At 41.3% G+C, this 25,930-nt stretch overlaps 1 protein-coding gene across 4 annotated transcripts in view; it reads right to left on the reverse strand.

Annotated features, from left to right (window-relative positions):
* Positions 1-290: 290 nt before the first annotated feature.
* Positions 291-25,930, reverse strand: part of CNMD (chondromodulin) — a 36,462-nt gene continuing 10,822 nt past the window's right edge. Inside the window, exons 4-7 of one of the 4 annotated variants that reach the window (XM_054446917.2) lie at positions 20,816-20,929; positions 9,545-9,698; positions 5,518-5,684; positions 291-835 (exon numbers count right to left, since the gene is read on the reverse strand). In XM_054446917.2, coding sequence (XP_054302892.2) covers positions 623-835; positions 5,518-5,684; positions 9,545-9,698; positions 20,816-20,929 — 648 coding nt within the window. In that variant the 3' untranslated portion in view covers positions 291-622. Of the gene's footprint in view, positions 839-5,517; positions 5,697-9,544; positions 9,699-20,815; positions 20,930-25,930 lie in introns of all 4 variants that reach the window. The other 3 variants (XM_054446916.2, XM_054446915.2, XM_054446914.2) reach the window with 3 other exon arrangements.

Genomic DNA, 25,930 nt, shown 5'->3' on the forward strand with positions numbered 1-25,930 from the left:
TTTTCTTTATCCTAGTGCTGTTTCCCTGGAGGTGACTCTTAACACAGGTCACATGCCAGTGCACTCAAATAATTCCCCATGAGCTTCCAGATTGAGGCTAAAAATGTTCACTTTTAGGTAGATTCCATTATATATCCTTTCCTTTTTATGTGTGTTTTTATCTGGGAATTCTGGGGGCACATTTACAAGAGGAAGAGCAAAAAAGATTAAGAACAGTTGAGGAATTCTGTACAAATAACAATGACTTATTTTCATCATGACTTAAAAGGAGCTCAAGTGTACAATTGAGATTTTTGGCAGATTGTAAATTTTTCATGTTTATTTCAAAATAGGTTTGGAAGATACAAGCAAGGGAAGACTTATGGCAAAGCAATGCAAATAAAAAATAACAAATAATAAAGGGGTTATGGCATTTTAGACTTGAACTACCCTTTCAGTACATTTGCATATACTAAAGTTCTGGAAAACAATTGAAAAAAATTCTGTTAAGAGTGTCAAGAATAACCGCTCAGGTTGAGTGTAAAAATATTTTGTGGTCCCATCAGCATCAACCTGCCTTAATGCTTCTTTGGTTTCTCTTCAGCTAGTTCTTATTTTACAGCAGATGATACATGAAGTGATTTCACACCATGCCCAAGATACGGGCCACCCACCAGCTACATGGCATGATGACTCTGCAGGCCGAACGGCAGCCTTGATAATTATAAGGCCATGGGTAATAGCCCCCCAGGGGTTCACAGATCTTCTGGCAGTGGGTGTAGCTCCGCCTACATTCTATACAACAGATTCCTTCGTGATCCAGTCTAGGGTCGAATGTCATGCTTTCCCCTTCCTGCTGCTGTGAAATAAAAGATAATTATTTGTGATAACTGCATAATGAGAAGGTCATAGCATGCATGAAGATTCTGAATTTTTCACTGCTACAAGGTGTAATCTGCTGTAAAGGGTTTGATCTTGTTTACCTGCTGTCATTCATAATTCCTTTTGACACCAAGGAATCTACACCTACCTCACCTGTCACTGACTAGAAAGTTGTTTTGTCTTTTAAAACGATATCCTGAAGTTTCTCCATGCCTTTAATGAACTATGGTTACCACTCAGTAACTCAGCTTGTTTTAAGTAGGAAAGCAAGAAGGAAGCATTATGATAAAAAGTAGCATTTCTGCCACTGCTAATTCTAAGTCAGTGGAATGCTTGTGGCTTCTTGCAGTAATAGCTTCCAGGGCTCTAGAAGCACATTTTGAAACTCATCAATTTAGGCTAAAGACAGATTTCAATTCCAGTTGCACTGGCTCTGAGAACACTGTCAAGTCATTTAGTTTTCTCCTGCTTTCATTTCAGTAACAGATGGGGATGTTATCTCTATAGGGACAAAGGGGTCTCAGGAAAAGACTCCACAAAAACATGTAAAATTCAAGGCCTTAAACTTTACCTTCTAATTTTTTATGTAAGTATAGTTATATAAACACAAGATTACATTGGTGAAGTAAAAATCTCCATTTTCACTGCTGGTGAGATTACAGAACTGGAAGGAACTCCCATCCCACCAACCCTGCCTGGTTTACATATTTGGTTTTCCTTTTTGGGGACTTCCAAGGGTGGAGATTCTGCATTATTTTTAATATGGTATTGAAGTACATTCCCAAGAAGCCCTTATCTTTAAATTCTTGATTCAATTTAAGCTTCTTTCCTAAAGTTAGCTGATTCTGGTGTTTAAACAAAAAGTCTTTAATCTTAATTTGGGATGTTGGGGGTGGGAGTTATTAAAAATTTCAGCCAGGTGCAGTGGCTCACGCCTGCAATCCCAGCACTTTGGGAGGTCGAGGCGGGTGGATCACCTGAGGTCAGGAGTTTGAGACAAGCCTGGCCAACATGGTGAAACCAACCCCATCTCTACTAAAAATACAAAAAATTAGCCAGGTATGGTGGTGGACACCTGTAATTCCAGCTACTCGGGAGGCTGAGGCAGGAGAATCTACTGAACCAGGAGGTGGAGGTTGCAGTGAGCTGAGATTGTGCCATTGCACTCCTGCCTGGGTAACAAGAGTGAAACTCTGTCTTGAAAAAAAAAAAATTTCAAACATACTGGAGAGTAGAGAAAATTATAGATTGAACACCAATAGACTCACCTAGATTGGACAATTGCTAACCTATTGTCAAATTTGCTTTTCCCCTTCTTGCAATAGCAAAAGATAGGGAAATAATTTATGTGCCCATCAAAGCAAAACTAGTATTTTAAAGTAAATTCTGAAGTGAATTTAAAGAGAATTGGAGGAATTGTGACATTTCTCCCATAAATACATTAGAATGTGCCCCCCCAAATAAGGATATTTTCCTAAATTTACAACCAGATTGCCATTATCACAAAATTAACAACATGATCTGATACAATCTATATTCAAGTTATGTCATCAAAATATTATCTTAAAGCATTCATTTTTTAATTCATCAGACTCACTCTGTTCTTTACCTTATTTCTTGAATAGGTTAATCTGGGACAGCAAAAAGACAACAACCTCATTTATTAATTATGGGGCAGGGAGAGTTAAAAGGCCTGTCAGTTGAGGCACTTCCTTATCTGAGGGCCTGACAAAGTTAGGATTGAAAGGTTGGGAGGAAATCTCATGTTGTTACCCTAAGATATATTTTTTTAAAGGAATAACTGAATGACTGAGACCATGGAGATAAATGCTTTAACCATTTCTGCTTAAAGTCCAACATATAATAAAGCAAAAAATTGATACAATTGGAGTTTTTCAAGTGATACACGTCACTTAAGACTGGATCCAAGGCAAAGTCATATCCTGCCTGTCTATAAAGGGGCTGATGCCCTCACCCCTTGAGCCAGATTCAGCCAGCCCAGCTCTCTAGTAAATAAACAATATTAAATTTTATTTGTCTATTCAGATTCTTTTTATTCTTCTTCAAGCTAAGGTAGTAAAGTATTGTGGCATCCTGAATTTTCTGATAAGCCTTTGGTTATTTAGAAAATACTTTTTGCTCCAAGCTTTTCTAAAATATTTTTAAAATGATAAACTAGGAAATATATTTGCAACACCTGAAATAGTGTCGGACTGAATAGGCTACATAGAAAAACGTGCGAATGACTTAGTATATGAAAAGATGCTCACCCTTACACATAATTAAAGACAAGCAAGATAAACAACCAGGAGATACAATTTACACCCAACAGATTGGTGAAAGTTTTTTTTAAGTTTGATGATAAGTGGGTCCTTTCATTACTGTTTGCAGACATAAGGCTGATGTAATTCCTTGAAAGGCAATTTGGTATCCTCCATTAAAATGTAAATCTACTTTGATGCTGTAGACTCATGCTTCAGTATTTATGCTAAAGGTAGACTTCCATGTGTGTACAAAGAGGCACAATACTAATAGCTAATATTGAGAAAGTTACTGTTCACCTGTGTATCCCAAGCCCTGTACTAAAAGAGCTCCACCTGCATTACCTTTATTTACTCCTCATAATCCTGTAAGTCATGTACAAGATTGTATCCTGTAACAGTATTTGCAAACAGCAAGACAGGGAAATAATTTATAGCCATGAAAGCGTAACTAAATTTCTGTACATTTATGTATACAATGAGTTACTATTAAATGAATAGTAGTCATTAAATGAATGAGGTACTATGTAGGAAAACAATCTCCAAAATATTGTAACTGGAAAGAAAGCAAGGTATAAAAGTTTTGTGTTAAAAGTGTGTGTGTGTATGTGTGTGTGTCTGTGTGTGTGTACTTACGCAAAGAAACTGGACAAATAGTCATTGTTAATAGGTTGCTTTGGGGAGGGTGCCTGGGGTGGAAGGGAAACACTTTTCATAATATATCCTTTTGTACTGTTTTTAAAAAATTTCTGCATGTATTTTTAATTTATTTTTTAGTTGAAGACTCGCTCTGTCACCCATGCTGGAGTGCAATGGTGTGATCTTGGCTCACTGCATCCTCAGTCTCCTGGGTTCAAGCGATTCTCCTACCTCAGCCTCCTGAGTAGCTGGGACTACAGGTGCACGTCACTGTGCCGGCTAATTTTTTGTACTTTTAGTAGAGACGGGGTTTCACCATGTTGGCCAGGCTGGTCTTGAACTCCTGACCTCAGGTGATCCGCCCACCTCAGCCTCCCAAAGTGCTGGGATTACAAGTGTGAGCCACCGCGCCCAGCCTATATTTTTTATTTTAAAAGCTAGCTACAAATAAATACCTATTCTACTTTTTCACTCCCTGAAAAGTATAATGGTAAATATTTGGTGGAAGATTTGAGTTTTTAGCACCTCGTGTCATCCTCACAAACATCACTTTTCAGTGTTTCAGCCTAAACGTTTTACAACTAAGTGTGGGTCTATCCTCTAACTGGACTGAGAGCCCCTGAGGGCAGATGACACCTCGTGTCATCCTCACAAACATCACTTTTCAGTGTTTCAGCCTAAAATGTTTTACATCTAAGTGTGGTTCTATCCTCTAACTGGACTGAACCCCTGAGGGCACAGTGTCCTGACTGTGCACAGAGCCTGGGAAAGAGCAGGTGCCTAAATGACTGCCTGTTGAATAAAGTGGATATAAAGGGGAAAAGAGAATACTTCCATTCCATATGTTGCCTCCAGGGAGCACTGTAGGAAACATTTTCAAATAATCAAATTCCTGATATGAATTTGTTTTCATGAATATGCCTGTGACTCAAAAAAAGGAGAGCACAGAAAACAACTGAATAAGGGTTACCAGCCAATCAGAATTTTACACTACAGAGGTAATGCTTAAGTGTTCTTACCCTTAATTATAAACCTTGCAAAAGGCTGGGCGCGGTGGCTCACACCTGTAATCCCAACAACATCGTGGGAGGCCAAGGCAGGTGGATCACCTGAGGCCAGGAGTTCGAGAACAGCCTGCCCAACATAGTGAAACCCTGTCTCTACAAAAAAAAAACAAAAAACAAAAAATTAGCTGGGCATGGTGGTGGGCACCTGTAATCCCAGCTACTTGGGAGGCTGAGGCAGGAGAATCGCTTGAACCTGGGAGGCGATTCCCAGGCAGTGAAACAACAACAACAAAACAACTTTGCAACAAATGAAAATGTATTTTTAAAATAATTGAATAAAAGTCTAAGTTGAATACTTATATGCGCGTTTGAAACCTCAAGTACAAACACCATTTCGGCACTATTTTTTTTTTTTGAGACGGAGTCTCGCCCTGTCACCCAGGCTGAAGTGCAGTGGCGCAATCTCGGCTCACTGCAACCTCCACCTCCTGTGTTCAAGCGATTCTCCTGCCTCAGCCTCCGGAGTAGCTGGGATTACAGGCGTGTGCCACCATGCCTGGCTAATTTTTTGTATCTTTAGTAGAGACAGGGTTTCACCATGTTGGCCAGGCTGGCCTCGAACTCCTGACCTTGTGATCTGCCCACTCCTGCCTCCCAAAGTGCTAGGATTACAGGCGTAAGCCACCACGCCTGGCCTTGGCACTGTTTAATGCATTTGTCTAATCATGTCAAAAAGCACCGGAACGCACATGATAAGGATTATCAGGATTGAAGGCTTGGGAGTCCTCTTGAACACTGGGTCTGGTTTCATTATTCAGTCTTCCAGCGCCTGGGTTGCTCCGTGGTCCGCTGCGTGGTCTTTTCGTGGTAGTTGGAACAATTTTTCTTACCACTTCTCTTCTTTCCCTCTGGATTTCTGCAAAAATTTCTGTAAATTAATCCCTTTATTTGAATAATTAAGGAAATTAGATCTGTGTTTATCAGGGTGAAAAACATAAGAAAAGGATATCAAAATTTATGCATAACCAGGTGGTTTAAAATTTTTGTACTGATGTTTGTAATAATAAAGCATATTTTAGAGTCTTGGGCTAATAGTTAAACATACAGATAATCTGAATTTGGTTTTGCAATACTAATTGAGGACGACATTGTAAGATGGCCTGGCAAACCTCAGCACCACCTCCCCACTTTCTTTTGGTCTGCCTTCACTACTGGGGCTGAGAAAATAAACCACCACTCATTTCCCCAGCTTCCTTTGCAATTAGAAGTGGCCAGGTGAGACATATCTGACAAGGGAGACATCAGCAGAATATGCTAGTGCAGTTTCTGGGAAAGCTTTTGCTTTCTCGGTAAAAGGAGACAGATAGGCTTCCCTGTCTTGTTTTTCCTTTCTTGAACACAGATGTGATATCTGGAGTTATGAGAGTCAACTTGTGACTATGAAGTGATAGGCACCACAAGCCAGCATGCTACAGGTAGTAAAATGGTAACTGGAAAGAGACTTGATGGTATCATTGAGTAGCTGATAGTGTCGAAAACCTCCTCTCTCTAGACTTCTGGCTATATGAAAAAAATAAACCTGTGTTTGTTGAAACCACTGTGATCAAATATTCTGTTAATTGTAGCCCTAAGTATTTCTAATGGATTGACTATATCAGTATAAAGCTTTACAGTTTGCAAGGGAAATATCTTGGTTTATTCTTTTGAAAAATCCTATGGGATAGAAAAAGCAAATGCTTTTATATATGAGGGCATCAAACCTCAGAAAGGCTAAGTGACTTGCCTAAGATCACAGAATGGGTGGCATAGCTAGGTGCCCAGTGCGAACTCCCTGGCTCTAGTTTACCACATAGCCTCATGGGTCCTGCAGCAGGGCTCATGGCTGCCAATTAACCAAAATACAGGCCAGGAGCAGTAGCTCATGCCTGTAATCCCAGCACTTTGGGAGGCCGAGGCAGGCGGATCACTTGAGGTCAGGAGTTCGAGACCAGCCTGGTCAACATGGTGAAACTCCATCTCTACTAAAAATACAATAATTAGCCGGGCGCAGTGGCAGGCACCTGTAATCCCAGCTACTCGGGAGGCTGAGACAGGAGAATCACTTGAACCTGGGAGGCGGAGGCTGCAGTGAGCCGAGATTGCGCCATGGCACTCAAGCCTGGGTGACAAGAGTGAAACTCCATCTCAAAAAAAAGTAGAAAGTACCACACAGCTTGGATTTTGGTGTCTCTCTGAGCCCCAGTTTCGTTATCTGTAAAATGGGGATAATAATAATATCTAATTCATAGGGTAGTGATAGGGTTAATGAGAATCTGTCTAAAGGTTTAAGCAGTGTGTTGCATATAATAAGCACTGAACTATTAGGTGATGAGGATTATATCATGCTTTGTTATTTAGGAGAACTAAGATGTGCTTTAAAGCCACTGGTAGCTTCCACAGATAGCATGGTTGGAGAGGCACCAGTGAGACCTGGATTTGATCACAATTCTGCTTCTTTTAACTAACTAAATGACCTTAGGCAAATTACTTATCTCTGTGAACCTTAGTTTCTTCATCTATAAAATGGGAACGAGTAGTTACCCCAACAGTTGTTGGCAAAGATTAAATGAGGACAAAGCGTAATGCTCTAGTACCATGCCTGACACACAGAGCTCAGCAGGTGTCAGCTCTCCCCGTTCCCTTCTGACCTGTGTGACACTGATGACCTGCTGGCTTCAAGATCCAAGGGCATGGGCTGCTGGACCCTGGAGTGTGGTGCTTTTATTAGAATTAGGTGGTAGGAAGCCTGGCATCATCAGAGGGGGACTTAGTTTCTTGATTGTATTGTAAAATATAACTGTACTTATGAGAGATGGGGGAATCCATTTTTCATATCTATGATATTCCATTTTATGGATATAATCAACATTTACCTTTTCTAATTGGGGGCATTGAGGTGTTTTCCACTTTTCTTGTGTACATAATATGTGTAATTCTTGTATGGATGTTGTGGTGATTGAATACTTAAAATGTGGTCACGCTATTGGGCTGGGAGAGACCAAGCCACATCTTGGATATGTAGGGAAGAAGCTCTTTCCCCAAGTGAGAAATTACTCATCCTATCAGTTGTCTTAGCATTGCCAATAATGCTGTGTTCCGATCGCCAGTGCCCACCCCATGGCCCTGCACTGGTATTTTCCATAGCATCTTGTATCATATTATACAATTTTCTTATTTTAATTTAGTGTTTACTGTCTCCCCTTGCTACAATGCAAAACTCCCTGAGGGCACGGGTTCTTGTCTGTTCTATTCACGGATGCACCTCAAGTACCTACAACAAGTTTATGGCACATACTAGGCCCTCATGAATGTCTGTCAAATGAGTGACGGAAAGTAAGAAGGCCCACCCAGGTGGTGGCAGGTGTGGAACAGAAAGCCAGAACTTGGCAAGCCATCATAGAACTGTGAGTTGTGACCACCCACAGGGGCAAAAGCAGGAATGGCAACAGCACAGCCCATTTGGCAGCCCCTCTCCTGCCCCCTTCAGCCAGCCAGCCCCTGCTGAGTTTGGAATTCTTTCTTACTGAGCCGGCATGTGGTCTCCAGCTCTTTCTCAGCCCACTGTGCCGGGCAGCTACTGCCAGTGGCTTGTCACTGAATCCTATTTGCCTCACCCAGGCTGGAGAGGAGCCATCTTCTCCAGCTTTGGGACAGAATGAGACTTGTGAACCATAAGAATAAGTTAGTCATGGCAGAATCAGAAACCTGTACTTCCTAAGCCTGGTGGGTATTTTTAAAAATTGTAAAATATACATAACGAAATTTACCATGTTAACCATTTTTAAGTGTACAGTTCAGTGGCATGAAGTATATTCACATTGCTGTGTAATCATCACCACCATCTAGAACATCTTGCAAAAAAGGAAACTGTACCTATTAAACACTAACTGCCCAGTTTTTTCCCTGTGTGCCCACCAAGCCTACTGGTTTTAAAGGCCTATATTTTCTTTATTTCCATGCTGCTGTCTGCTAGTCTTCCATAAAATCTTTCAGAAAAGATTAGCCTATCTCAGCTGTGCTAGGAGAAAGGCCTTTTTTTTCCCACACTTGAACCAGAGCTACAAAATAGGCCTTTGGGAGGCCAGTGTGGTGACTGCAGTAGAAATAGTGAGACAACTCAGGGGACAGGAGAAACTCAGGAGGGAGAGTGAGGCCCACCGGGCTCACCTGCCCTTCATCACCCAGAAATAGCTCAAAGATATGCTCCAGCCTAGCTGTGAACCCCAGGGAGTCTGCATTTATTTTCACTGGACTTGGAAGCTAATATTCAAGCTCTGAACTTGAGAGGAATCTCAGCCAATACCCACAGCAGCTTTTGGCTGTCCCATAATTCTAGGTTTGAACACAATAAAGACTCGGCGGTATGACAGTTTCTTAGTCCCTTGATTCTATGCCTTGGAAATTAAAAAAATGTAAAATTGGAAGGTGCAAACAACTGAGATTAAGGGGCAGAGTGGAAGAAGTGGGAGTGTCATAAACAAAAGCTGCAAGTAATGCCGTGGCGTTGTCTTCCCGATCTGCCTCCTGTTAACCCTACTGCTCCCTCCCTTCCCTGCAACAGTCACGGGCTGTCATTTTCCTGCTCTTTCATCTCTCATGCTAATTACTGAGACACTGCGACATGCATCCTGATTTATCCTCCTTGTTACATGCTCAGGCCTGTGGAGGGGGTTGGAGGAACCTCACATGCATGAACAGGGAAAGTTGTAAACAGCTTAAGATAATTTAAAATGTTACCTTTTGGATAGGTTGGTTTAAGCCAGAAAATAGGAAGGTCACCGCAGAGTTCTAACACCTTAGAACTCAAGAAGCTGTTGTCCTTCACAGGCTGATCTACAGCCACCCAGATAAGAGAATTTTCTTCATATTTGACTGGCATGATCTCGCCTTCCTGAAAGTAAAAACGATTGCATTTGAGCAAAGAGGACAGTGAAACATGCTGCATATTAAGAGTCACGTGTTGCTAAAAGGTCATTTTGCCTTATAAAAAATTAATGAGAATTCCGAGCATGCGTGTGTACATGCGTGCACTTTAAGGTTCTAATCTCTTCTCTTTGTAGCTCCTTTCACAATATTCAGCACGCCTCCTTCCTGTTGCCCTGCCTCTGGATAGCTATACCATGTGAATATAAGTGCCCTGAGTTGAAGTGAAAATTACTAGATACCAACTTTGAGATTTAGGTTAATCTGATGTTTTTGATCAAAGATGTTTTTGAGGAAAAGCAATTGAACGAACCCTGGAATCCTACAAAGGATAGAGGAACCCTTCATTTGAAGTGAAAATCTTGTGGGGTTTTGTTCTGCAGCTTCTGAACAACAATGAAAAAGCAAGTGATTGGTTCTTTAATGTCTTCAGTTCAAAGTATTATTTAACATAAACAATTTCTCCATTTCCCAGCTATAACAACACATATTTCAGATGTTCCTTGCATCAAGCACACCACTGAGATTTCAAAGTTAAACCCTGGATTTTCTTCCACAGTGAGATGCTGAGAATGGTTTGATAACCCAGGAGACAAATTTATCCTGCCAGGTTGTTCCTTTCATGTATTTATTAGTCTGCAATAGCTTGGAGAAATTAAAATGTTTTCTCCTAATTTTTAGCTAAAAGCAGTACTTCATTTATGCTTTCTCCCTCAGGCTTATGGCTGCATTAAAACAACTTAAAGTTATTGGAGGAAGCTAACAGTCAGGTAATCCAGTTATTTACCTTAAATTAAATGGCTCCATCCAGGAAATGAATGCTCTTTGAGTACTGTAGCTTTTTAAAGTTATACAAAACTGATGAAAAATTTATGAAAGCAAGTGGTACATAAATCTACCCCATCTCAGTCTAAAGTGTGTGGGGAAGAGTGGGGTGATTGGGATAATGCATATAGATGCATCCTCCATGCTAAGGATGTTAAATAAATCTTGAGGCATGTACTTTTGGTTGCCTACCCAATCACCTTCCTCCCCCACCTGCCTTGTAACATAGTCCTTCTTTTATTGGAAGCAGCAATGAGCCCAGCCCCAGGAGAGACACTTGCTTTCTCTAGTTCTCCTGCAGTCCAGGGTGCCCGGGTGACCAGTGCTAGCCAGTGAGATCCAGGCCAAAGTATGCTGAGGGCCTGGGAGGCCTTCTGCTTTTCCTGATTAAAGGGAAGTCGTGGTTGGCATTGCTCAACGTCTGTCTTCCTGACATTTTTACTTGAATGCCAACTAAGGAAGTTAGGAAGAGGTTGAGCAGTGGCAACCATGATTGGAGCTGGAAGGCAAGATTCTAAAAAATCACAGAAATGCTGGCCACCGAGCCAATGCCTGCAGCCACCTGCCTCCACATTGCTTACTATGGAGAAAAACAGATCCTGATTTGTGTAAGTTACTCTAAGGGTAGTTTTCCGCTACTGACAGCCAAACATATTCCTAATTCACACAAATGTATTGTCTGAATTTGTTTTTGTCCACTAGAGGATCCATCATGCATGACATAAACAACTAAAACACAGGACAAATAATCTACGTCTATGGCCTAAGAATCAGATGCAGACAAAGATTTAAATATAAAAGCATTCACCATCACGGCGAATTTATTTATCATGGTAAATAATGGTATTTAAAAATAGTTATTTTTAATTGTTATTATTTGAAGTAATGAAAAATTGAAGATACCTGAAGTATTTAAGAATAAGACTTTTAAAATTACAATCATATGATAAAGCATATGTCCATTATAATCTACATTTTAGAAGAACTAGTTATGACAATAATAAGCATGTACAACAGTATAATTTCCCATATAGAAAGACTATCACACACACACACACACACACACACACACACGGAGAAAATTCACCAAAACATTAGCATTAGCTTTTTGTGGATTATGCAATTGTAGGTAATTTTATTATCTATACTTTTTTTTTCCCTAAGATGTCCCAGTATTGAACCATTTGTACATCCCTGAAATAAACCTTACCCTGTCATGACATGTTACTTATTCAACATATGGCTATATTCCTTTTACTAATATTTTAGTCAAGATTCTTACACCTATTTTCTTTTTTTATTTTTAACTTTTGTGGATCTATAGTAGGTATATACTTATGGGTTACCTAAGATATTTTGATACCAGCATGCAATGCATAATTACCACATCAGGGTAATTACTGCAAGGATTTATTCTTTGTTTCAAACAATCCAGTTATACTCCTAGTTTTTTTTTAAATGTATAATTATTTTTTACTACAGTCTCCCTGCTGTGCTAGCAAATACTAGGTCTTATCTAGTTTTTCTGTTTTTTGTTCTTTATAACTATTTTTTGTACCCATTACCATCCTCCCTTCCCCCAGCCGTTCCAGCCTCTGGTAATCATCCTTCTATTCTCTATCTCCATGAGTTCAACTGTTTTAATTTTTTAAAATTATACTTTAAATTCTGGGATACATGCGCAGACTGTGCAGGTTTGTTACTTAGGTATACACATGCCATGGTGGTTTGCTGCATGCATCAACTCGTCATCTACATTAGATATTTCTCTTAATGCTATTCTTCCCCTAGCACCCCCACTCCCTGACAGGCCCTGGTGTGTGATGTTCCCCTCCCTGTGTCCATGTGTTCTCATTGTTCAGCTCCTACTTATGAGTGAGAACATGCGGTGTCTGGTTTTCTGTTCCTGTGTTACTTTGCTGAGAATGATGGTTTCCAGCTTCATCTGTGTCCCTGCAAAGGACATGAACTCATCGTTTTTATGGCTGCATAATATTCCATGGTGTACATGTGCCACATTTTCTTTATCCAGTCTATCATTGATGGGCATTTGGGTTGGTTCCAAGTCTTTGCTATTGTGAATAGTGCTGCAATAAGCATACATATGCATGTGTCTTTATAGTAGAATGATTTATAATCCTTTGGGTATATACTCAGTGATGGGATTGCTGGGTCAAATGATATTTCTGGTTCTAGATCCTTGAGGAATCACCACACTGTATTCCACAATGGTTGAACTAGTTTACAGTTCCACCAACAGTGTAAAAGCATTCCTATTCCTCCACATCTTCTCCAGCATCTGTTGTTTCCTGACTTTTTAATGATCACCATTCTAACTGGTATGAGATGGTATCTCATTGTGGTTTTGATTTGCATTTCTCTAATGACCATTGATGATGAACCTTTTTTCATATGTTTGTTGGCCACATAAATGTCTTCTTTTGAGAAGTGTCTGTTCATATCCTTCACCCACTTTTTGATGGGGTTTTTTGTTTCTTTCTTGTGAATTTGTTTAAGTTCCTTGTAGATTCTGGATATTAGCCCTTTGTCAGATGGATAGATTGCAAAAATTTGTTCTCCCATTCTGTAGGTTGCCTCTTCATTCTGATGATAGTTTCTTTTGCTGTGCAGAAGCTCTTTAATTAGATCTCATTTGTCAATTTTGGCTTTTATTGCCATTGCTTTTGGTATTTTAGTCATGAAGTCTTTGCCCATGCCTATGTCCTGAATGGTATTGCCTAGGTTTTCTTCTAGGGTTTTTATGATTTTAGGTCTTACATTTAAGTCTTTAATCGAGCTTGAGTTAATTTTTGTATAAGGTGTAAGGAAGGGGTCCAGTTTCAGTTTTCTGCATATGGCTAGCCAGTTTTCCCAAGACCATTTATTAAATAGGGAATCCTTTCCCCATTGCTTGTTTTTGTCAGGTTTGTCAAAGATCTGATGGTTGTAGATGTATGGCATTATTTCTGAGGGCTCTGTTCTGTTCCATTGATCCATATATCTGTTTTGGTACCAGTACCATGCTGTTTTGGTTACTATAGCCTTGTAGTATAGTTTGAAGTCAGGTAGCATGATGCCTCCTGCTTTGTTCTTTTTGCATAGGATTGTCTTGGCTATACGGGCTCTTTTTTGGTTCCATATGAAATTTAAAGTAGTTTTTTCTAATTCTGTGAAGAAAGTCAATGGTAGCTTGATGGGGATAGCATTGAATCTATAAATTACTTTGGGTAATATGGCCATTTTCATGACATTGATTCTTCACATCCATGAGCATGGAATGTTTTTCCATGTGTTTGTATCCTCTCTTTTTTCATTGAGTAGTGGTTTGTAGTTCTCCTTTAAGAGGTGCTTCACATCCCTTCTAAGTTGTATTCCTAGGTATTTTATTCTCTTTTAGCAATTGTGAATGAGAGTTCCCTCATGATTTGGCTCTCTGTCTATTATTAGTGTATAGGAATGCTTGTGATTTTTGCACATTGATTTTGTATCCTGAGACTTTGGTGAAGTTGCTTATCAGCTTAAAGAGATTTTGTGCTGAGGCGATGGAGTTTTCTAAATGTACAATCATGTATTCTGCAAAATGAGACAATTTGACTTCCTCTCCTCCTATTAGAATACCCTTTATTTCTTTCTCTTGCCTGATTGCCCTGGCCAGAACTTCCCACACTATGTTGAATAGGAATGGTGAGAGAGGGCATCCTTGTCTTGTGCTGGTTTTCAAAGTGAATGCTTCCAGTTTTTGCCCATTCACTGTGATATTGGCTGTGGGTTTGTCGTAAATAGCTCTTATTATTTTGAGATATGTTCCATCAATACCTAGGTTACTGAAAGTTTTTAGCATGAAGCGGTGTTAAATTTTATTGAAGGCCTTTTCTGCATCTATTGAGATAATCATGTGTTTTTGTCATTGGTTCTGTTTAGGTAATGGATTATGTTGATTGATTTGTGTATGTTGTACCAGCCTTGTATCCCAGGGATGAAGCCGACTTGATCGTTGTGGATAAGCTTTTTGATGTGCTGCTGCATTCAGTTTGCCAGTATTTTATTAAGGATTTTTGCATCAATGTTCATCAGGGATATTGGCCTGAAATTTTCTTTTTTTGTTGTGTCTCTGCCAGGTTTTAGTATCAGGATAATGCTGGTCTCATAAAATGAGTTAGAGAGGAGTCCCTCTTTTTGTATTGTCTGGAATAGTTTCAGAAAGAATGGTACCAGATCCTCTTTGTACCTCTGGTAGAATTTGGCTGTGAATCCGTCTGGTCCTGGGATTTTTTTGGTTGGTAGGCTATTAATTACTGCCTCAATTTCAGACCTTCTTATTGGTCTATTCAGGGATTCAGATTCTTCCTGGTTTAGTCTTGGGAGGGTGTATATGTCCAGGAATTTACCCATTTCTTCTAAATTTTCTAGTTTATTTGTGTAGAGGTGTTTATAGTATTATCTGATGGTAGTTTGTATTTCTGTGGGATCGGTGGTGATATCCCCCTTATCATTTTTTATTGTGTCATTTGATTCTTCTCTCTTTTCTTCTTTATTAGTCTGGCTAGTGGTCTATCTATTTGTTAGTCTCTTCAAAAAACCAGCTCCTGGATTCAATGATTTTTGGAAGGGTTTTTCATGTCTCTATCTCCTTCAGTTCTGCTCTGATCTTAGTTATTTCTTGTCTTCTGCTAGCTTTTGAATTTGTTTGCTCTTGCTTCTCTAGTTGTTTTAATTGTGATGTTAGGGTGTCAATTTTAGATCTTTCTGGCTTTCTCCTGTGGGCATTTTAGTGCTATAAATTTCCCTCTAAACACTGCTTTAGCTGTGTCCCAGAGATTCTGGTACATTGTGTTTTTGTTCTCATTGATTTCAAAGAACATCTTTATTTCTGCCTTCATTTCGTTATTTACCCAGTAGTCATTCAGGAGCAGGTTGTTCAGTTTCCGTGTAGTTGTGCAGTTTTGAGTGAGTTTCTTAATCCTGAGTTCTAATTTGATTGTACTGTGGTCTGAGAGACTGTTATGATTTCCATTCTTTTGCATTTGCTGAGGAGTGTTTTTCTTCCAATTTTAGAATGATTGTGATGTGGTGCTGAGAAGAATGTATATTCTGTTGATTTGGGGTGGAGAGTTCTGTACATGTCTATTAGATCTGCTTGGTCCAGAGCTGAGTTCAGGTCCTGAATATCCTTGTTAATTTTCTGTCTCATTGATCTGTCTAATATTGAAAACGGGGTGTTAAAGTCTCCCACTATTATTATGTGGGAGTCTAAGTCTCTTTGTAGGTCTCTAAGAAACTTGCTTTATGAACCTGGGTGCTCCTATATTGGGTGCATATATATTTAGGATAGTTAGTTCTTCTGGTTGCATTGATCCTTTTACCATTATGTAATGCCCTTATTTGTCTTTTGATCTTTGTTGGTTTAAAGTCTGTTTTATCAGAGACTAGGATTGCAACCTCTGCTTTTTTTGCTTTCCATTTGCTTGGTAAATATTCCTCCATCCCTTTGTTTTGAACCTATGTGTGTCTTTGCACGTGAGATGGGTCTCCTGAATACAGCACACCGATGGGTCTGGACTCTTTATTCAATTTGCCTGTCTGTGTCTTTTAATTGCGGGATTTAGCCCATTTACATTTAAGGTTAATATTGTCATGTGTGAATTTGATCCTATCATTCTGATGCTAGCTGGTTATTTTGCTCTTTAGTTGATGCAGTTTCTTCATAGTGTTGATGGTCTTTACAATTTGGTATGTTTTTGCAGTGGCTGGTACCAGTTTTTCTTTTCCATATTTAGTGCTTCTTTCAGGAGCTCTTGTAAGGCAGGGCTGGTGGTGACAAAATCTCTCAGCATTTGCTTGTCTCTAAAGGATTTTATTTCTCCTTTGCTTATGAGGCTTAGTTTGGCTGGATATGAAATTCTGGGTTGAATATTCTTTTCTTGAAGAGGTTGAATATTGGCCCCCACTCTCTTCTGGCTTGTAGGGTTTCTGCCAAGAGATCCACTGTTAGTCTTATGGGCTCCCTTTGTGGGTAACCTGAACTTTCTCTCTGGCTGCTCTTAACATTTTTTCCTTCATTTCAATCTTGGTGAATCTGACGATTATGTGTCTTGGGGTTGCTCTTCTTGAGGAGTATCTTTGTGGTGTTCTCTGTATTTCCTGAATTTGAATGTTAGCCTGTCTTGCTAGGTTGGGGAAGTTCTCCTGGGTAATATCCTGAAGAGTGTTTCCCAACTTGTTTCCATTCTCCCTGTCACTTTCAGGTACACCAATCAAATGTAGGTTTGGTCTTTTCACATAGTCCCATATTTCTTGGAGGCTTTGTTCATTCCTTTTCATTCTTTTTTCTCTAATCTCGTCTTCATGCTGTATTTCGTTAAGTTGATCTTCAATCTTGGATATCCTTTCTTCCTTCCACTTAATGCACTTGGCTACTGATACTTGTGTATGGTTCACGAAGTTCTCGTGCTGTGTTTTTCAACTCCATCAGGTCATTTAAGTTCTTCCCTAAACTGGTTATTTTAGTTAGCAATTCCTCTAACCTTTTTTCAAGGTTCTTGGCTTCCTTGCATTGCGTTAGAATATGCTCCTTTAGCTCAGAGGAGTTTGTTATTACCCACCTTCTGAAGCCTACTTCTGTCAGTTCGTCAAACTCATTCTCCATCCAGATTTGTTCCCTTGCTGGCGAGGAGTTGTGATCCTTTGGAGGAGAAGAGGCGTTCTGGTTTTTGGAATTTTCAGCCTTTTTGCACTGGTTTTTCCTTGATGTTGGTGACCTTTGGATGGGGTTCTGTATGGATGTCCTTTTTGTTGATGTTGATGCTATTCCTTTCTGTTTGTTAGTTTTCCTTCTAACAGTCAAGCCCCTCTGCTACAGGTCTGCTGGAGTTTGCTGAGGTCCACTCCAGACCCTGTATGCCTGGATATCACCATCAGAGGCTGCAGAACAGCAAAAATTGCTGTCTGTTCCTTCCTCTGGAAGCTTTGTCCCAGAGGGGCACCCATCAGATGCCAGCCAGAGCTCTTCTGTATGAGGTATCTGTCAATCCCTGCTGGGAGGTGTCTCCCAGTCAGGCACCAGGGGGTCAGGGACCCACTTGAGGAGGCAGTCTGTCCCTTAGCCAAGCTTGAGTGCTGTGCTGGGAGATCCACTGCTCTCTTCAGAGCTGGCAGGCAGGAATGTTTAAGTCTGCTGAAGCTGTGCCCACAGCCGCCCCTTCCCCTAGGTGCTCTGTCCTAGGGAGATGGGAGTTTTATCTATAAGCCCCTGACTGGGGCTGCTGCCTTCCTTTCAGAAATGCCCTGCCTGGAGAGGAGGAATCTAGAGAGGCAGTCTGGTTACAGTGGCTTTGAAGAACTGCAGTGGGCTCTGCCCAGTTCCAACTTCCTGGCGGCTTTGTTTACACTGTGAGGGGAAAACCGCCTACTCAAGCCTCAGTAATGGCAGACGCCCCTCCCCCCACCAAGCTCAAGTGTCCCAGGTTGACTTCAAACTGCTGTGCTGGCAGCCAGAATTTCAAGCCAGTGGATCTTAGCTTGCTGGGCTCCATGGGGGTAGGATCTGCTGAGCTAGACCACTTGGCTCCCTGGCTTCAGCCCCCTTTCCAGGGGAGTGAACGGTGCTATCTTGCTGGTGTTCCTGGCCCCACTGGGGTATGAAGAAAGACTTCTGCAGCTAGCTCAGTGTCTTCCCAAATGGCCACCCAGTTGAAACCCAGGGCCCTGGTGGTATAGGCACCCAAGGGAATCTCCTGGTCTGCAGGTTGCAAAGACCATGGGAAAAGCATAGTATCTGGGCTGGAAGGCACTGTTCCTCATGGCACGGTCCCTCACAACTTCCCTTGGCTAGGGGAGGGAGTTCCCCAATCCCTTGAGCTTCCTGGGTGAGTCTATGCCCCACCCTGCTTTGGCTTGCCCTCTGTGGGCTGCACCCACTGTCCAACCACTCCCAGTGAGATAAGCCAGGTACCTCAGTTGGAAATGCAGAAATCACCTGCCTTCTGTGTTGATCTCACTGGGAGCTGCAGACTAGAGCTGTTCCTGTTCGGCCATCTCTATATATACTTTTATGTATCTCTCAAATTTCCTACAGTAACACAGTATTGTTTTTAAAAATCAGGGAAAAATGTATTTAAAAACTCAGAAAATATACTGCAAACTTATGATTAAATCTGGGTCAGCAGGAGAGGAGAACAAGTTCTGGGTCCATTTATAGGGAAAATGGCAAGGATTATAGTTCACTGAAGTCTTCATGACAGAAACTGAGGGATATGACTATAAAAAATGGTAATGCAATAAGAGAAGCTCAAGGGTCAGAACAAAGGAGGTCTTGGTCCCATTTTTATACTTGGTATAACATACTCGCACCGAGAAGACGACCTTTGATTCTGAACAGCGCGGCTCATAAGGAACCAGCTGGAACACCATCAGGAGAGAATGACCAGAGCAAGGAAGGTCTGGAATACATCTCACAGGATGGATGGGAAACAGAGTAGAAAAAAGAAAACAGAGGAATGGTAGCCAGCTTTACAAACTCATGGGTTTTTTTTTTAGCTTTTGTTTTGTTCTGTTTTGAGACACCGCCTGCAGCTGCTCCTATGGGGGCAAACAATCAGGCAGTTTCCAAGCACCTTTGCTTACCCATATAGTTTTCCTCTTTTGCCTTGAGGGAGCTGATACTTGCTTTACCTCCCTCTCAGGAATACTGGGAGGATCAAAGATGATCATAATAAAATTAACAACAATGAGCAGCAGCCATCTGTCAACCATCAAGTAGATTTGAGGGCCATGGGCACTGTATGCATACCCCCAGCTTGCAGATGACAATATCCATAGGGAGTATGAGAGCTGAGATGTAAATCCACGTTTTTCTGACTTCAAAGCCCATTTTCTCTCCGCTCTATCCTGCCACAACTCAAATAAGAGGCAATAATCAATGGGACCATTTTGTAAGCCCTAAACTACCATTAAAAGTAAGTTATTATTGTTAAATGTGTCTTTAGAATTCTGTATGCAATTCCTAAAGTAAATTTTTAAAAAATCAAGCTCAAAGGCAAGTTATTAATAATAAATGAAAGAAACATGTTTTAAAAACTCACAGGTTTGACACATAGAAAAGGAATTAGATATATGTTGTGTAGCTTCAATGCGCTGAACCTGAACCAATGGGAAGAAGTTGTAGGAGGAGCTATCTCAGCTTAACGTAGGGCAAAACAATTAGAACCACTCTCAGTGAAGCTAGCTGGTGTTGGGGTGGGGGATGAGTGCCCTGTGGCTGCTTTCCAGCAGAAGCTGTGTGATCCGCTATTGTGGGTCCGTTTAATGAAGACTGTATCTTGTGGAGTCCTTTGTCTTTATTGTGGAGTCTCTTTCGGGGTTTTTTTTTTTTTTTGAGATAGGGTCTCATTCTGTTGCCCAGACTGGAGTGCACTGGTGCAATCTCAGCTCCCTGCAGCCTCAATCTCCTGGGCTCAAGTGATCATCCCACCTCTGCCTCCTGAGTAGCTGGGACTATAGGCACGCACCACCACGGCCAGCTAATTTTTTGTATTTTTAGTAGAGACAGGGTTTTGCCGTGTTGTCCAGGCTTGTCTCAAATTCCTGGCCTTAAATGAACTGCCCACCTTGGCCTCCCAAAGTGCTGGGATTACCAGCATCAGCCACCATGCCTGCCTCTGTTGTGGAGTCTTAACCACAGATCAGATAGTTCCCTAACCTCAGGCAAATAAGGCCATATGAGCACCCAGCCCCTTTATGCACTTTAAAATGTGGCTTCCCAAAACATTTAAATATACTATATCACATGAGAAGAATCCCTTGACCCCAGTAGAACAAAAACAGTTTAAATTCCTTTGGCAGAGAAGAAATCGAATTTACCATCTAGTTATGAACCTATCCAGATACTAGAAACCAAAAGTGTTGTGCCTTTAGGCTGGGCGCGGTGGCTCACTCCTATAATCCTGGCACTTTGGGAGGCCGAGGCGTGCAGATCACTTGAGGCCAGGAGTTCAAGAAGAGCCTGGCCAACATGGTGAAACCCTGTATCTATTAAAAATACAACAAGTTAGTTGGACGTGGTGGCGTCCCTGTAGTCCCAGCTGCTTGGGAAGCTGAGACAGGAGAATCGAATGCAGTGAGCCAAAAGCGCCACTGCACTCCAGAGTGAGACTCTGTCTCAATAAAAATAAAAATAAAAACAAAAAATAAAAACCAAAAGGGCTGTGCCTTCAAACAATGTTTGCCAAGCAGTCTCACTGTCTCAGGCATGTTGGTACCCACCAGTTTGGAGGAGATGCTCTGTTTGGTCACGGCGCCCACCTCAGGAATACGAGCCTTCACTTGCGCTTTAATGTAGCACTTCTCTCCTCCAGCAAAACGAATTCCTGTGATGCCCTATGAAACAAAAGTGGATCCATCTATCCATCCATTTGTTCATTTATTTGATTTATTGAGTGTCTACTGTGTTCCAGATGCTGTTCCGGGTGCTAGGGACAGGGATGAACAAAAGAGATGGAACTGCCCTCATGGAACTTACCTTTTAGCATTATTTACCAATAATAAAAAACAGCCGGGCAGCCGGGCGCGGTGGCTCACGCCTGTAATCCCAGCACTTTGGGAGGCCGAGGCAGGCAGATCACGAGGTCAGGAGATCAAGACCATCCTGGCTAACATGGTGAAACTCCATCTCTACTAAAAATACAAAAAAAAAAAAAAAAAAAAAAAGCCAGGCATGGTGGCGGGCGCCTGTAGTCCCAGCTACATGGGAGGCTGAGGCAAGAGAATAGGGTGAACCGGGGAGGTGGAGCTTGCAGTGAGCCGAGATCGTACCACTGCACTCCACAGCCTGGGCAACAGAGCAAGACTCTGTCTCAAAACAAAAACAAAAAACAAACAAAAACAGCCGGGCATGGTGGCTTATGCCACCAGAAATTTGGGAGGCCGACGTGGGTAGATCACCTGAGGTCGGGAGTTTGAGACCAGCCTGGCCACCATGGTGAAACCCCGTCTCTACTAAAAATACAAAGATTAGCCGGGTGTGGTAGCGGGCTCCTGTAATCCCAGCTACTTGGGAGGCTGAGGCAGGAGAATCGCTTGAACCCGGGAGGCGGAGGTTGCAGACAGCCAAGATCGCCACTGCACTCCAGCCTGGGTGACAGAACGAGGCTCTGTCTCAAAAAAATAAACAAGAATAGAGATAAAGTCAGGTAATAACCGTTAAGAAGAAAAATAAGACAGGAATGATGAGGTGGTAATTTAGACAGCATAGTCAGGGGAGGTGACTGAATGAGGGGATGATATTTGAGCTGGGACAGAATATGTTAGTTATTCCATCTATATTCACAAGCTCAGATGAAATGCCACCTTCTCCATGCAGCCTTCTCTGAACATCTCAGCCTAAGCAGCTGTCTTTCCTCTGCTTTCCCATAAGTCCTCCCGTCTTCATTCCTCAACTGGGTTGCTTACTCAACTATACACAGCCTACTTAGTTATAAGCTTCTCGAGATCAGTATTTGAATCTTTTTTGTTTTCTTTTTTGGTGACCCCACAAAGCTTCTCAAAAGATGTTGGTCAAATTAATTAATTCTATGAATTCAGAATTTTCCTAGGTTACTGAGCCCAGAGTAAACAGTAAAACTTTCTACAGCACCTGGTCCTGAACTTTCCTTCTATACCTTACCCAAGGACTTAGATGGTTTTTTTTGTCTCCTGAGAGATATAAACAATATCTTCTCTTGGTCTGCCTAGGACCTGCCTCAAGGGAAACATCAGCCACAAAGCTCCAGTCTTGGCTGACAGCACAGCCCCGATTCTATCCACAGAGGACATGAGGGGTAACAGGATGTTCTGTCCCAGGAATGTTTACTCTCCTCCTGCTGCTGTTAGTTTCAGGACTAGTGAACCTAAAATAATATTAAAGGCCTACAGTTTTTATGGTATAATAATGGAGATACTAGCACAAATCTGAACCTTACCAGTCCTCTGTTGAGTTGAGGCAAGTGTTGGGATGATATAGAAATGGTACCAGGGCCAGTGATAAGGAATGGGGGAAGAAAACACTTAAAATCTAGGGATCCTGGCTCAAGATTCAGCCCTTTACAATGAAGAAGAAAATTAAATGTAAGTCATGCTGGAGGGGATTCATGGATAGCTCTACCTTATGTAGTCACAGAGCCAGGAGCCCTACAGAAGCTGGTGAGTAAAGGACTGCAGAACACAGAAGAAAAGGCTCATTCTTCCTCAAGCTCTTTATTATTTGTCTTGTGGCTTAATTAATCATGTATACATATGTAACTAATTTCACCTATTTCTCCCAGCACTACTGCTCACTCAGAGAGACAGGGGCATTATCCCCACTTTACAGAAGAGGAACTCCGAGGCTTACTGCTGAGGCTTGGCTCTTAACTGCACCTGAATTCACTGGAGAGGGTTTAAGAACACAGATGCCTGGGCCCCCCAGAGATTCCTATTTGATTGGTTTGCTCTGGGGCCCAGGTATTGGTATTCGTAAAAGCTGCCCAGGTGTTTATAATTTAAAGGGTTGATGCCAGGGTTGAAGACTACCATATGAAAGAGAAAGGTGTTCAAGGTAACAAAGCTTTTAAAGTTATTGCAATAACCTTTGGACCCAAGTTTCTTTTTATCAGTGGTTCACAAACCTTCCCGTGTATCAAAAATCCCCTGGGTCCCCCACAAAACTTCAGAACAGTCTTCATTAACAACCACACCTTAAGCTACCAAGAAAAATCACAGACACCACTGACGCTGTTTACAGCTAAAAAAAAAAAAAAAAAAAAATCATACAGAGATTATACTACTGCATGCACCCAGAATGAAAGCTGAAGTGCCCTACCTAACCAACACCAAAAGTCCACCCCTATGAAAGCAAATTTAAAAAACTGTAATAAGCAATTATTATATCAGATGCACAGATATCAACACAAGGACACAGGAAGCATGAAAAAGCAATAAAACATGACACTCCCGGAGGAATACAATAATTCTCCAGCAACAGATCACAATCAAAAACAAATTTATGAAATCCCAGAAAAAAAAATTAAATATTGATATTAAAGAAGCTCCGTGAGATACAAGAGAATACTGAAAAACATGACAAAGAAATCAGAAAGACAATTTAGGATATGAGTGAGAAATTTAATAAGGAGATGTATATTATAAAAAAGAATGAAATAGAAATTATGGAACTGAAGAATTCATTGAATGAAATACAATATACACTTAAAAGATTCAACAATAGAGGCCAGGCACAGTGGCTCATGCCTGTAATCCCAGCACTTTGGGAGGCCAAGGTGAGTGGATCACCTGAGGTCAGGAGTTCGAGACCAGCCTGGCCAACATGGCAAAACCCCATCTCTACTAAAAATACAAAAAAATAAAAAATAGCTGGCCATGGTGGTGCACGCCTGTTATCCCAGTTACTCAAGAGGCTGAGGCAGGAGAATCGCTTGAACTCAGGAGGCGGAGGTTGCAGTGAGTTGAAATGGCACCACCGCACTTCAGCCTGGGCAACAGAGCCAGACTCCGTCTCAAAAAAAAAAAAAAAGATTCAACAATAGACTATTTCAGGTATCTCAGAACTTGAAGAGAAGTCTTTTGAAATAACCCAGTCAGACAAAAATAAATAAAAAAGAATAAAAAAGGGCCAAGGATAGTGTCTCATGCCTGTAATCCCAACACTTTGGGAGGCTGAGGCAGGAGGATTGCTTGAGCCCAGGAGTTTGCAACCAGCCTGGGCAACATGGTGAGACCCCATTTCTACAAAAAATTTTTAAAAATTAGCTAGGTGTGGTGGTGTGTGCCTGTAGTCACAGCTACTTGGAAGGGAGAAGGACCACTGGTATATACATATATATATCCACAATGGAATACTATTTGGCCATAGAAAAGAATGAAATCATGTCATTTGCAGTAACATGGATGGAACCGGAGGTCATTATGTTAAATGAAATAAGCCAGGCACAGAAAGACAAATGTCATATGTTCTCTCTCCTATGTGGGAGCTAAAAAAGTTGATCTCACGGAAGCAGAAAGTAGTGATAGATACCAGAGGCTGAGAAGGATATATGGGTGGAGCTGGGGGAATGAAGACAGGTTGGTTAATGGGTGGTACAAACATGCAGTTAGATAGAAGAAATAAGTTCTGATGTTCAGTAGCAGAGTGGGGTGACTATAGTTGGCAACAATGTATTGTATGTTTCAAAGTAGCTAGAAGAGAGGACTTGAAATGTTCCCAACACATAGAAATGAAAACCAAATACCCTAACATTATCATTACACATCCTATTGATGTAACAAAATATCACATATATCCTATAAATATATAAAATATTATGTAACAATTTTAAAAAGGCAAATTAAAAAATCACCTGGGCCAGGGCAGTGGCTCATGCCTGTAATCCCAGCACTTTGGGAGGCCAAGGCAGGAAGATCACGAGGTCAAGAGATGGAGACCATCCTGGCCAACATGGTGAAACCCCATCTCTACTAAAAATACAAAAATTAGTTGGGTGTGGTGGCGTGCACCTGTAGTCCCAGCTACTCGGGAGGCTGAGGCAGGAGAATTGCTTGAAGCCAGGAGGCGGAGGTTGCGGTGAGCCAAGATCGCACCACTGCACTGCAGCCTGGCGACAGAACGAGACTCCATCTCAAAAAAAAAAAAAAAAAAAATTCACCTGGAGGACTTGTTAAATTAAACAGTGTTGTGCCCCACCCCCAGTTTCCCATTCAGTAGGTCTGGGGTGGGGCCTAAAATCTGCATTTCTAACAAGCCAAGTGATGCTCCACTGGCAGCCTGAGGAATACACGTGGAGAATAACTGCTTTCTCTTATGCTACCTCCTGTAGGGCCGCTGCTCTTATTTGGCATGTAAATTTAGGACTCATAGTTTGAAAAACAGAAGGCAGGGAGGGAGATGATGCCTTCTTATGTGACATTTTCTCTTAACTTCAAACACATCCCCTGAACGTGAGATGTGTAGAGGGAACGCTATACAACCGTCACCGTATCCCCAAAGGGGAAAGCTGATTCTACTGAATGATTCGCAGCACTGAATGGGAATCTAGTGTTAAGTTGGTTCTGACAGTTGACACACCGCAGTGAGAACTGAAACCCCCATGGGGTGGGAAGTGTGGGAAAGAATTCACACATATTAACCACCGTATCTAGCTGAAACTCCACATCAAGCAGCCAGATATATTAAGAGATTAAACAGAGGGAACTAAAAGAAGCACAAGAAAGCCAAGCAAACCTCCTGTTTTTGCAAACAAACAGGCTTTAGAAGCTGGTGGTAATGAAGAAATTTGCTAGCAAGGGTGATGAGTAGAGAGTCCAAGAATCTAACATTCTTTTTTCAAAAGAGTGACGTAATCTTACCTT

Source organism: Pongo pygmaeus, chromosome 14 (assembly GCF_028885625.2).
Source record: "Pongo pygmaeus isolate AG05252 chromosome 14, NHGRI_mPonPyg2-v2.0_pri, whole genome shotgun sequence".
Classification (NCBI taxonomy): domain Eukaryota; kingdom Metazoa; phylum Chordata; class Mammalia; order Primates; family Hominidae; genus Pongo; species Pongo pygmaeus.